The 12,816-nt window shown below is 51.3% G+C and overlaps 3 protein-coding genes across 3 annotated transcripts; 2 read left to right on the forward strand and 1 right to left on the reverse strand.

The window, feature by feature from the left end:
- The first annotated feature begins 143 nt into the window (after positions 1–143).
- V8C40DRAFT_117283 (uncharacterized protein) lies at positions 144–1,341 on the forward strand. Its single transcript, XM_083210875.1, has one exon. It carries the CDS (start codon positions 512–514, stop codon positions 1,208–1,210), a length of 699 nt encoding a protein of 232 aa, XP_083068426.1. The 5' UTR covers positions 144–511; the 3' UTR covers positions 1,211–1,341.
- A 4,913-nt stretch (positions 1,342–6,254) lies between these two features.
- Positions 6,255–9,468, forward strand: V8C40DRAFT_117337 (uncharacterized protein). Its single transcript, XM_083210876.1, has 3 exons — positions 6,255–6,781; positions 6,891–8,509; positions 8,604–9,468. The coding sequence occupies exons 1-3, from the start codon at positions 6,388–6,390 to the stop codon at positions 9,363–9,365; spliced, it is 2,775 nt and encodes a 924-aa protein (XP_083068427.1). The 5' UTR covers positions 6,255–6,387; the 3' UTR covers positions 9,366–9,468.
- An 871-nt stretch (positions 9,469–10,339) lies between these two features.
- V8C40DRAFT_256483 (25S rRNA (uracil2634-N3)-methyltransferase) lies at positions 10,340–11,784 on the reverse strand. The gene has a single exon (XM_083218280.1). It carries the CDS (start codon positions 11,572–11,574, stop codon positions 10,585–10,587), a length of 990 nt encoding a protein of 329 aa, XP_083068428.1. The 5' UTR covers positions 11,575–11,784; the 3' UTR covers positions 10,340–10,584.
- Positions 11,785–12,816: the final 1,032 nt, after the last annotated feature.

Genomic DNA, 12,816 nt, shown 5'->3' on the forward strand with positions numbered 1-12,816 from the left:
AAATCCCAGGTCAGGTCTGTCAGGTCTGCCGGGGAGCTGCAGCACATCGTGAGATGGAGCCGCGTCTGCATCCGGACCGTCTCAATCTGTGAGTGAGTGCTCGCGACGGAGCCTGGAGGGGCCCCTGTGGGCGAGCGAGCCGGGGTCTGTGGAGGACGGATTTGACGCTATACGGACGGCGGAGCGCTTCAATTTCACGACCAGCCAGACTCAACGGAACTGAACTGAACTGAGCTCAACAGAGCTGCAGTTGCATTTGCACTTGCACTTGCACATGCGTCTGCCGCATCCACTGGCGCATCCACCACGACCGGCCAATACTTGCACAGCTGAGCTGAGCTGCGATGTGATGCGATGCGGGAAAAAACAATAAACAAAAATAAACATCCCCCAGGCCAATACCTGTCCTGGCCTGGTCTGCTCATGCTTGTGCTTGTACTTTGTGCTTGTACTCGTGCTCTTGTGCTTGTATCTTCAAGGGTTCCTTTTCCGCAAGTGAGTGAGAGTGAGCATGGGCCATTTGCATGCCTTGACGGGCGCCTGTTTAGCCGGCGGGCGGGCCTTGCGGTGGCACGGGTACCAGACGAGACGGGCAGGGCCTCCAAAGCGGGATAGGCCCTTGTCTGCGTTGCGGTTGCGGACAAGTACCTTGAGTAGTTGCACTTGGAGGTGGTGTACTTGTTGTGTACTCGCACCTGGACAAGGCAAGGTCCAGGATGGACCCAGGACTGGGTACTCGTACAGTATTGCCTCGCCTCAATCTCGAATCCATCCATGGATCTCCATCGGCGCGGCTGGTGAGCTCTCGGCGTCTTCGCTCAGCCATCCATTTGATCCTTCACGGATCTCTCTCCAGGACATGAAGACCCTCCCCCAACAACACCAACACCAACACCAACGCCAACAACTGCGAGCAACAGCCACAACCCGCATCGCATCGCAACGTAACGCTCTCGCATCTCCATCTCTCCATCTCTCTCTCACTTCCTCTCTCTCCCATCCCGCCCATCGTCATCCAGCGTATGATAAGTCACTGCCTGGCCAGCATGACCAAGGTTTCATTCGTCCACCTGCGTGCGGTTGGGCGGGTCCTCTCGCACATACGCAGTCGTCCACGGCCGCCTATGTTTGGCCCGTCATACCAGGGCATGGCAACTTCGGTGAATGTCGTGGCTTTGGATCTGTCCTGACTCCATCCTGTGCAGTCTGAGGACCCATGGACTCTCGACTTGTCGCTCTTAGACCACCCTCATCCCATCGATCCCCCCCTCCAAATCCTCCCTCCCTGATGTTGCTTGTGCTTGTTCTCCCTCCCTCCTCTCTCCTCCGCTTGGTGGTCGGCGCAACCATCAGATCGCCCGACGAATTAATCTAAACAGCGCGCGAACCACCTTGGTCAGTACCGCCAACTACCGAAGAGGCCCTTGAGTCCTGCTGTCGATGGATCCCAGCAAGGCCCCGGGTGCTGGGCATGGCCACGGCGCCATCCGATTTGCTGCGCGCTACCACGCCTAGGCGATGCGACACACAGCCGACGCTCCAGACGCCGTCAAGCACCTTTGTCGAATGGGTGTGCCCATACCTGACGTGCAGCTGCATCGTGGCGGACCTTGTTGCGCTGAATCGGCCAATCCCACGCCAGCCATCGGCCGCCTGACTGTCTTGCTTTGCTTCCCGTCCCTCAGCACCAAAAGCGGCAAGCCTGCTTTTCGTCTTTGCTGTCTCTGGTCTCTCTCATTGTTGCGTCTTGGCTCTCGTGTCCTTCGTCCTGGTTCCCTGCCCCGGGTGGCTGCTTCTGCTGGCGGCTCTCATCATCTCTTGCCCGCCTGTCTGTCTGTATGTCTGACCCAACCTGAGTGATCCTGACCAAAGGTGGGGGTGGCCTCTCAGGTGGCCGCATCGCACCAGATATGCATCACGGTGGCCATTCGCTCCGTCGCGGCGGGCGACAATCCTGTGCTTGCACCATAGTACATGATGCAAAGTAAGGCTCCGGAAAAGAGATTTGATAAAAACATGTCGTTTGATTGCCCGCGTGATGCGGCATGGCGTCGAGCTGACTGCAATTCGCCCATTGGCCGCGAATGCTCCGTACCAGAACCAGAGCACATTGGATGGCCACAAGACCACTGGATGGCAGCGCACCAATCACGCCGCGCTCTGCGCTCTTGTCAGATGTCTCTGCCGCAGCGCAATCCACAAGTTCGTCACCAGTCACTGGCGAGACTCAACGCATGGCTGCACAGAAGGTCATGCTTGGACGGTGGCGGGCCCGTCCCGTTAGCCGCGCGATCCAGGCGGGCGAGGCATCGCGACCACATCTCGACGATTGCTTCATTTTTTTCTGCCATACGCTCGACGACAACAGGACTTTACCTGGGCCCAACTATCGGTGTCCGCCTCTCTTATATAGGCTCGCTATTTGCAAGACGAACCGGTTCTTTTTGGAGGCCAATACCTCATGCATAATGAGCTGGCACCCACCAGACCCACTCATGTACAACACATCATAAAAAATTCTCTGCGCAGAGGCCGAACATGATGCTGGCCTTCGATGACTGCTTCTATTTTCCGGCTCGGACTCCCCTGGAATGATAGTTTATCATGTCCGCCTTCCAATTGCATTTTCGAATTCAACATGGTCATACCACTTGCAATGCCCTGTCTTTCTGTTACGTCGCCACGTGGCTGCGGCATCAACCGCTTGCATGGTTAAATCTGGGGTTGACACTCTCTATGCAATTCGCTGGGTTTCAAAGTACTCTCTACCCAACGCAAACAGTCGTTGTCTGTCGGCAACTCTGGCCTCTTCTCCCTTGCGTGCACGCCAACTATGACTTTCCGCATGTTTCTAAACCTTCGTTCCAGAAGTCGGCGATCCCGATGTTTCCCAACTTGGGGTAAGCACTGTTCAAATGGCGGTCAAGATGGGATTCTGCGGTTGTTCTCCATACGTGGCCGACGGTTTCTTTAGCCTTGACGCACGAGATGTCATTGTTTCCCGCCCGGCCGGTACAAAAATTCCCAAAGTTGGGAAAGCATGCCTTTTAGCTGCAAGGCCAACAGGACCCAATGTAAGTGAACCAAGTCAATTGCAACTGATGCCCTGGGAGACTCTTTGATAGTTGAACACAAGGCTGAGGCTACGGCCAACCAACCAACGCTGCCGCACGCATCGCTTGGGAAGCGGTGCTTCTGACGACATCCCAACCTTGCCAACTCATCCGACACCCCCTTGCGAAAGGCGCTAAACAGCTTCCATGTTTGGCGCCGAATGTCTGAGCCTGAGATGCTATCATTGGCCCATGCAGTGTCTGTCACAGCGTGGCTCGTACATTTTGCAGCTGAGCAACCCTTTCTAGAACTTCCCCTGCAGCCCTGCTCAATTCGCCAAAAAGAGCCTATACGGAGTGCAGTTGAATGGGCATCTATGTCTCTCGATTAGCCAACGATGTGCTGCATATACACTCCGTGTAATATCCGTGAAATTAAGTGGCTGCCATCACAAGCCCCCAGCAATGCAACTCTCTCATCCTTCCAATTAGAAGTCTTCCCCATTTTCAATTCAATTGCAGTTTGTAACGGAGCTCTTGGTCGCGTGTTGAGTCTATTCAGTGAATGCGTTAATACCACAATTGATCTAACATCTTCATTCGAGAAATACTTGATGAATGATCCTCTGTACGCAGTCCAAAGTCATGTCAATTGAACTTCAAGACGTCATCGGCCATGTGTGGTCGATCACGTGATGTGTTCATGCAGGTACCTGCTCATCTATAAACATCCCGGGCAATAGACGAGGGTCTTAAAAGAGATGCAAATTGCAGAACTAGATTGCACAAGTGTTTCATGGCAAGAAAAGGAATTTGCAGAGAAATCGTAAAGATGTTTGACATAAATATCTAGATTTATAGGTAGATCTAGGAGATCTACCCTACTAAGTATGGACGGATGTTGTGCATGTAGATGGATCAACGAGATGCAGATGGATCTACAGCATAGGTAAATCTTCTAGATAGACAGGTATGTATGCCTGCAGTAAATATTGACACTTAAAGAATCGATAATGATCATCTGCTAGTAGGCATTGGATGCTATTTATATATATATATATATTTATTTTTAAGAAAAATGCCAATTGGTAGCCGCCCATTTGGCTATTATCAGCTCTTCCGCCCAATATCAACCGTCCTCGTCACTTTTCCTTTTACATTATCACCTCTTCCTCTTTTCCGAGCATCTTACGGATATTTCATATTTAGCAATTATATCCAGAAATACCTCTCGAATGTGGAGAAAAGCCTCGATGCTCTGGAGCAAAGCCGTACCCAAGAAAGTTTGTACAGGTACAGATGATGCGCAGGAACAACTTCAGATGCCGACCATTGTACAAATTCCTATACCGTCCAACGTGGGCTTTTTAATTATTTACATGTAAAGGGAAACAAAACCTCCGCTCTCACACGAAATCTACACATGTCTGATGTTCGAACGATACAATTGACTGCTTCTTACTATGCCGCATCTATCGACATCTACTTCTCGTCGGATATGGGTAAAAATGACGGAAGTGTGCCAAGAGAATGGATGAATCTGAACAGGTCATCTATCTTGTTTGTCGATACCTATAGCTACGCATGATGGCGAATAGTTTGACGCATTTTGCCAACAAGTCGCACCCGTCATATAGCGCATGACAACTCTTCGCACATTAATCTGGCACGGCCTCTCGTTACCAGATACCAATCTGGCTGGCATGAATGTAGTAGACGTTTTAACCCATAATTATGTGGTCTTTGGAGAGAACACAGCCGATCTCATTTACAGATTAATTTGGTCTTGTGCAATTGATTAGGCATCACTCTCTCGCCGTTCGATCGACTGACAAGCAAGCTGCCAAGTTTGACCATTGCAAGAGCTTTCTCACCCTTCTTTTTTTTCCCCCTCAATGAAGAGTTGCTCATTTTCCACATCAACGTCATGAGTATCTGAGCGGAGCTTCATCTAGTCCTCTCTAAGGGTGCTTTGACCAAGTTCCATTTCTACCTAGGTAACTATGCAAAGATTAGCCGACACACCCAGTGACGACTATACCGGCTTCATAAGGCAATTTAGGGTGCAGAGCATGTCAAATACTCTCGATGATCATCCAAATGGATTAATGACTTGGACCAGTAATTGGTAACCGACTGCAGGTTCATGGAGAATATAGGCCGGCCTACTATATCTCCTGCTCTCTAGCCTCAATGAAAGATGGCTGATGAAGGTCCCCGTATCGAAATCTGTGCATCCACTTGATAGCGATAACAATGCAAAATGGAGGTGCCATTTATCTCCGGCCATCAGTCAAATGTACATGTCTATGCATTTCAAGATGAAATAAAATCTCAGATCTTCTCAAAATGTCTTGATCGACGTCTTCGAGTCGTCAAAAAGGTACAAGAACGTGTTCGCGGATTAACCAACGGACCGGACAACCAATGATGGACAAGATTCGCTATTGATCATCCGTCTAAGTGAACGCACTACCTTTTTAGGAAGTGGCTTGTTTCGCGAATGTGATTCTCGGAGATATTTGAGAACACCATTAAATCCAGTCCTCTGCCATTGACTAGGTACATAAGGTAGATGACTTGGGTCGTCCCATCATTTTAGAATAGTAAGTATCTTTACACTATTTGAGTAATTCAACATGTGCATTGAATAAGTTCTTGCAATCATTACTGCGCTTTTATCCTCAACCTGGGGTATTGCGCATTCAACACATTTTTTTGTTTTATATAATTACTAATACTAGTGTTCGTGAATGCCAGGTAAATTTGAGGGAAAAGAATAGATAAATAGATGCTATTTCTCTGTTCATATGATATAAAATATAGTATATAAAAGTTTTATCGAGTTTCAATATTAATTAATTAAAATTACCTAGAATCAACCCTCTCCAGGGTAGGCAGATGCGTCCCCGTTTAAAAAGCGTTAGTGCTGGAGCGCCTTCCTGGGCCTTAGTCCCTGCCAGCGGCTGGGGAGAACGGCGTCCTTGGCTGCAAGTCCAGGTCCAAACCCGACCTCGAAAAGCTTCTTTTGTGTCTTCATTCCAACTCCCTCAGCCCTCGACCTCTGAAGCGAATCCTGATGCAGCCCGTCCCTTGATGCATTCGCTTGCCCGCCGTCCTCGCGTTTCTACCCAATCCCGCCCACTTCGCTTTCTACACGTGGTTCCCTGCCCTGCGCGTACCCAAGGGGACCGAGGAAAAAAAAAAGGCTGCTACCGCGACGCCCTTCTCTTCAGCCTCCCGCCCTTGAACTGAGCTCTTTTCCCTGTGCTGTCCCAAGAGCAACGTCGCCTGTCTTGCCTCTCCGCACCCGCGCTTCAGACCAGGACGTCAAATGGAGGATGACGAGAACACGACGACCAGAATGGAGAAAGTGAAGCTCGAGGATGCCGCCGACAGCGGCGCGCACTTGGAAAGCGCAGCGAGAGCCTCTACCTCGACCCCGAAGCCGCGGAGTAGCGAAGCCCCGTCTCCTGCCTCACTGGATGGCACAAAGTCGCAGAGCGATAGCGTCGGAACCCCCAACTCGACGGCCAAGCCCGCGCGGTCGTCGCGCAAGTCGTCACAGAAGCCCACCGCTCGCGAGGTCCCCTTGTATACCCACCTCCCAGACGTTACCGACGAATCTTGCCAGACCTTTCAGGTCATCCCCGACTGTCTCTATGGATCCAAGCACCTGGGCTCGACCGACAATGACGCCCTCGACTGTGACTGCAGAGAAGAATGGCGTACGTCTAGAACTGCCGGCCCCCTTTCTTACCCGTATCGCCCTTGGATTTTCTTGATTATTACCTGCATTCTTCTTCCCTTTTGGCTATTTTTACTGACGGAAAGCAGGAGATGGCGAGAATTTTGCCTGTGGCGAAGATTCAGACTGCATCAATCGCGCGACCAAGATGGAATGTAGCGCTAATGCGGGAAACTGTGGTGGCGGTTGTCAAAACAGGCGGTTTCAACGTAAACAGTACGCCGACGTGACAGTCATCAAGACTGAAAAGAAGGGCTTTGGCCTTCGCTCCAATTCAGCTCTAGAACCCAACGATTTCATTTATGAGTACATCGGGGAGGTTATCAATGAGCCGACTTTTCGGCGACGGATGCTCCAATATGACGAAGAGGGCATCAAGCACTTCTATTTCATGTCGCTTAACAAGAACGAGTTTGTGGACGCGACCAAAAAGGGAAACCTGGGTCGGTTCTGCAATCATTCATGCAGCCCCAATTGTTTTGTGGACAAGTGGGTGGTTGGTGATAAGCTTCGCATGGGCATTTTTGCTCTGCGCAAGATTCGAGCAGGCGAGGAGCTCGTCTTCAACTACAACGTTGACCGCTACGGCGCAGAGCCTCAGCCATGCTACTGCGGAGAAGCAAATTGCGTCGGCTTCATCGGAGGAAAGACACAGACTGAGCGCGCTACCAAGCTGCCCACCGCTACTGTCGAGGCACTGGGTATCGATGGCGCTGACAGTTGGGATACCCATGTCCCCAAGAAGCCCCGCAAGAAGCGTCCCGACGAGGATGATGAGGAGTATGTCAATAGCATACAGCCCAGAAGCTTGGATGAGGACGATGCTCGCAAGGTCATGGCCACGTTGATGCAATGCAAGGAGAAGTGGATTGCAGTCAAGTTGCTGGAGCGAATCCAACGCTGTGACGAGGAACGCGTCGTTCATTGTGTGATGCGCATGCACGCATACCAAATCCTGAAAACAACTCTCAACACATTTATCGACGATCGCAACGTGGTCATGCAAGTCTTGTCCATCTTGGACAAGTTTCCCCGGTTGACGAGAAACAAGATCCAAGACTCCAAAATCGAGGCGACAATCCAAAACCTGGCCGAATCCGAACATGAAGACGTGGCCTCTCAGTCCAAGAAGCTCCTCGACGAATGGAGTAAACTCGAAGTCGCCTACCGAATACGAAGGCGAAAAGTCGACCCCAACGCGCCGGCACAGAATATCATTGATGAACGAAGGGGGCAAGCCCGTGAAGAGGAGGCGGCAGCGGCAGCATCCCAGCCAACTCCCAAGACTGCGTCTCCACGTCCCATCGATGCCCCCAAGGGACCGCGAAGCAATGTGCCACAAAGGAACAACTCATTCTACAACAACAATGGCCATCGTCAGCGCAGACCGTTCCACAACTCCTTGCCTGCAGGATGGTTTACCGCCAAGGATGCGGGCGGTAACACGTATTTTTACAATAAGCAGGGCAAATCAACTTGGGAGCGGCCCACACAGCCAGCCGCGGAACAGACGCCAAAGGCTCCGTCCAAGGCTATACAAGAGCAGCTGCTCATTCAAAGCATCATTGACAAGGTGACAAAGGAGGGCACACCCAAGCAGCCAGCTTCGCAGACTCCAGCGCCTGCTGAGGCGTCTCCAAAGGAGCCTAAGAAGGACAAATGGCGGTCTCTACCGGTAGAGAAGCAGATGAAAGTCTACGAACACACGGTATGTTGTAATATCAAAACCCGAGCCTAACACGCACTATTTCCTCGCATTCCCATCTTCCATCTAGGCTGAGACTGACATGGCAACTGCGTAGGTGTACCCCCCGGTGAAGCACGTATTGGACAAATTTCGACACAAGCTTCCCAAGGAAGAGCTAAAGAGGCTTGGAAAAGACGTCGCGAAGAAGCTTGTGGCCTCTGATTACAAGAACAATCGAGTCAACGACCCTGCCGCGCCGCTTACCGAAAAGCAAGAGCGCAACATCAAGAAATACGTGAAAGACTTTTTGGACCGTGCAGTTGCCAAGTTTGAGGCACATCACAAAAGGAAGGCATCCGAGACTTCAAAGAAGGGCCCGGACACGGAGCAGGGTGCCAACGGGAAGCCAACCCCCGACGCGGAAAAGGCTGGCGAGAGCCCAATCGACTCTCCCCCAGAGCCAGAAGCTGCCGCGGATGACATTGTTCTTAGTGATGTGGAAGATGACTCGCCCGATGCCCCTGATCGTAAACGAAAGCGTGATATTGACGCCGTGGAAGCTTCTGCAGAATCGCCTCTTGATGGTCCTGACATGAAGAGGTTAAAGGAGGATGGTGCAGACGGTGCCACTCCTCCACCCCCGCCTCCGCCTCCTCCAGAGAACCCTGGTGCAAATCGCACGGAGGCGGAACTGGCTTTGCTTAAACAAGAAGAGGAGCTGATGCGAGAGAATGAGGAGGCGCAGAGGCTCGACGACGAAGAGCAGGCAAGGAAGAAAGAGGCCGCCTCGCGGTTGAACCCAGATGGTCCGGCTGGACAGCAAACGTCTATGGACGAACATGGTAATGCCCGACAACAGGAACTGTTGGGCCATTAAAAGTTACCAGCATCTTAATCAGGCTATCCTGGATTGCACATATTACAAATTAATGCACAAACCTCTGATTGCATGGGAGTTTAAAGGGTCACGATAGAATCTGCATTGTACCATATGGTTACTTTTCTTCTTCTTTTACCCCTTCTTTTTCAAAACGTGGGGTATTTGTATATCATATCCCCCTCGGGTTTTATTTTCACCTATAATGGGAGCGGAGGAGATGGATTGTGCTTCAACTCCTCTCTGCTCCCTCTTTATTTGGCTTTCTTTATTCTCTATATCTACTCTTTTTATGACTTTAGGAAGCAGCAAAAAAAGGAATCTGTTTTTGGTCCCACGTTTTCTTTCTTACTTTCTGGGACAGTAATTTGGGTTTGGTTTGGCATACCGGGAAATTGGAGGTGGAGGCTTAGGGAGGGAGGGGATTTTACTACGAAATGGAATGGATGTTTTTTTACAGACAATGAGGCGTCGTCGCCAACGAAGTTCACCACCGGTGTCTGCGTAATCGGAGAGGAGGGGACGGGACAGGACAGGAGCAAGAAGGACGAATTTACCTCGATTTGAACAAAAGGGCTTCTTTTTCGGAGGCTTGGGAGCGACTCGCTATATTTGATATACCTCGTTCTTACCTATCTCTGTTTCTTCCTTGAGATGACATCTGTGCTTTTGTGGCGTTTTAGGCTTGTGATTTGCGGCAGGGTATAGGGGATGTTTTTCCATTTGTTGGTGGGTTCAGAATGTGTTTTGCATATCGCGTGCCTTGGCGCGGGAAATGGGACGGAAATATACAGGGGGAAAAGATGTTGATTTTTGCTTCTCTCTTTTTTTTTTTTTGCATCCCGAGGTTGATTTGACGTGATCAACGGGGCCATGGAGTCTTGGATATACTTTCATTTTCATTTTCATTTTATTTTGTAGATGACACGGGAAGATTCGGAATGAGATGACACGGGACGATTTCTTATGACTGTGCCAGGGTAACGTAATATTGAATTAACTTCAACTTTAGAGGATACAATAAAGGTAGAGACCATGTCCCGAAACAAAACGCCACCATGCCGCCCTTGTCCAAATGAAGATGCCGTGATTATCCTTATAAAACGCTGACCTTGGGGTTGTCAATTATATATGTACAGATGTGTTGCCCATTATATACCTTAGGTAGGTGTCTATATGCTGAAATGAAATTATATGGTAGATGGATCGCATGATTAAATTACTCGTCATCTTCGTCGCTTGAAGAGTCGTCGCCAGATCGCTTCCGCTTCTTGCCAACCTGGCTCTGTATTTCCTCCTTCCTCATAAAAACATAGCTCCTTGCGGGTCTGTCCTCGCCCTTCCAGCCAGAGCTTTCCTCCCCCTTCTTGTTCCTCACGACGCCAAAAGTGCGAGCGTGGTGATAGCCCGGATACGAGTCGGCCTGGAAGCGGAAGCTGCGCTCGAGCTGGAGGCCAGCGTGGCGGCCGAGGTCGCGGATGTTCCAGAGGGTGTAGGGCTCGCTCTCGAAGAGGGTGACGACGATGGAGCCGCCAGGGGCGAGCGGGGCGGCGGGCGAGGCGAGGGCGCGCTGGAAGAAGGAGACGAGCAGCTCCTGGTTGTAGCGGACCTGGCGGTTGACGTCTGTGGACTTGCCGCCGACGTGGGGGAAGTTGAAGATGATTCGGTCGTGGGGGACGCGGGCGACGGAGGGAGGGAGCTTGGTGGCGTCGACGTTGTAGACCAGCTTGTTGTTGACGATCTTGCGCTTCTTGGAATTGACAGCGTCGGAATTGTCGTCGTCCTCGTCGTATTCCTCGTCTTCATCGTCGTCGTCATCGCCGTCCGGTTGACCGTCTGCATCGGCATCGGCCCCGGCGCCGTGACTGGGGGGATCCGGGCGGCGGTTGACGACGGCAATGTTGGTATCCACGGCGGGGTACTTTGCTAGCAGCTCGGCATGGTCCTTTTCCAGCACCGTCGCCGTGACGTTTGTGCAGCCGTGGTGCTCGATGATGGACGCGGCAAAGCTCAGGTCGCCCTCTCCCACCAGCAGGATGCGGTCGCTGGGGCTGAAGGGGATCACCGGCTCGTCGTGCTGCTGCTGGCGGTGCTTCTTGGCCGGCTTGGGTTGGAGGGGCTTCTTCGATTGGCTCTTTTCCTTTTGCTGCGGACGCCCGGAAGGTCGCTGTGCTGCCTGTTGGCGCGCTAGCTTCCGCCTTTTTGCCATTGGACGGTTATTGGAAGCAGCGCAGCTTCAAGGGGTTGCAATTCGTGGGGGAGAATGCGATGTCGAATGATGCAAAGAAGCGGCATGGAAGAAAAAAAAAAGCTGAGGTAGCTGAGGCGGAACCACTTTTAGGGCGTGTGCTCCCAAAGAGCAAAAGGTCGAAAAAAGAAAAAAAGGGACCAGTTACAAAGCACAAGGGGAAGATCTCACGTGCAACTACGGGCGGGATGGCGGCAGCGGATTGTGAGATTGGACCAATCAGTGATAAGACTTTGGGGGTCGACGCCCAAATTAGGTGCCGCCGTCCAGAGCCGCGCTAAAATCGTGCTGTAAAGCCCGCTGTTTAACACGATTGCGGAGCACTGCGCTACAGCGCTTCTGCAGATGACGGTAGATCGTGTGCAGCGGTGGTTTTTGACATCTGAGTTGTGAGGCGGGTCGATGCGGGATGCGAAAGGACATGAGAAAATGGGTAAAGGAAAATAAGTAACAAGTTAATTTGTAGTAGAAGAAGGAGAATATCCGTCAATTATTGCTGATTCCTATAGTGGTTGGCTATGAAAGCGGAAAAAAAAGCAAAATGTTGAAGATCCATCAAGAGGTATTGAGGCATCAATTGCATCCATCAATTGCGGGCAGTTGTTTGTAGGGGACTAACACCACTGTGGATGGCACCGACTAACAGTGGCAGCAGCCCTGAGGGTCGTCATAGAACAGGTCTGGTAGGCGGGCTAGTACGTACCTCTTTTTTATCGCGCCGTCACAATCCTAAACAGGCAATTCAACTGGTGGGGACAGGGCGGACCTGTTTTCGCTACTGTGCTCGTGGCCACAGGAATCACTGCAAAACAACGTCAATGAGACAGAGGGGGAGCAGCCTCAAACAAAGGGGGGGCATCGTGTCGTAAAAGGAAGTCGGCGTCTTTGTACTCAGAGAGAGAGAGAGAGAGAGAATGTGTGTGTGCTCTGCGATTCGATTCTATTGTCGTGGATCTTGTATGGGGAGTTTGGTGGCTCGCTTTCGGAAGCCTCATCACCGAGACGCAGCAGAAAGTGAGCTCAACGTGATTTTCGCCAGGCACCTTGTTGCGCAATGCAGCTTTTAGGCTCTTTTTTTCGGGGCTTCACGGATGCCAGCGGTCCACCTCCCAAAAGAAGCTCAATGGGCAGTGACATGAAAGTGAAATCAGGCTCTGCCTTGCATATCGTGCCCAACGCACGCACAGCAGGCCCGCGAGCACG

This window comes from Trichoderma camerunense (genome assembly GCF_050948025.1).
Source record: "Trichoderma camerunense strain CBS 138272 chromosome Unknown V8C40scaffold_22, whole genome shotgun sequence".
NCBI lineage: Eukaryota > Fungi > Ascomycota > Sordariomycetes > Hypocreales > Hypocreaceae > Trichoderma > Trichoderma camerunense.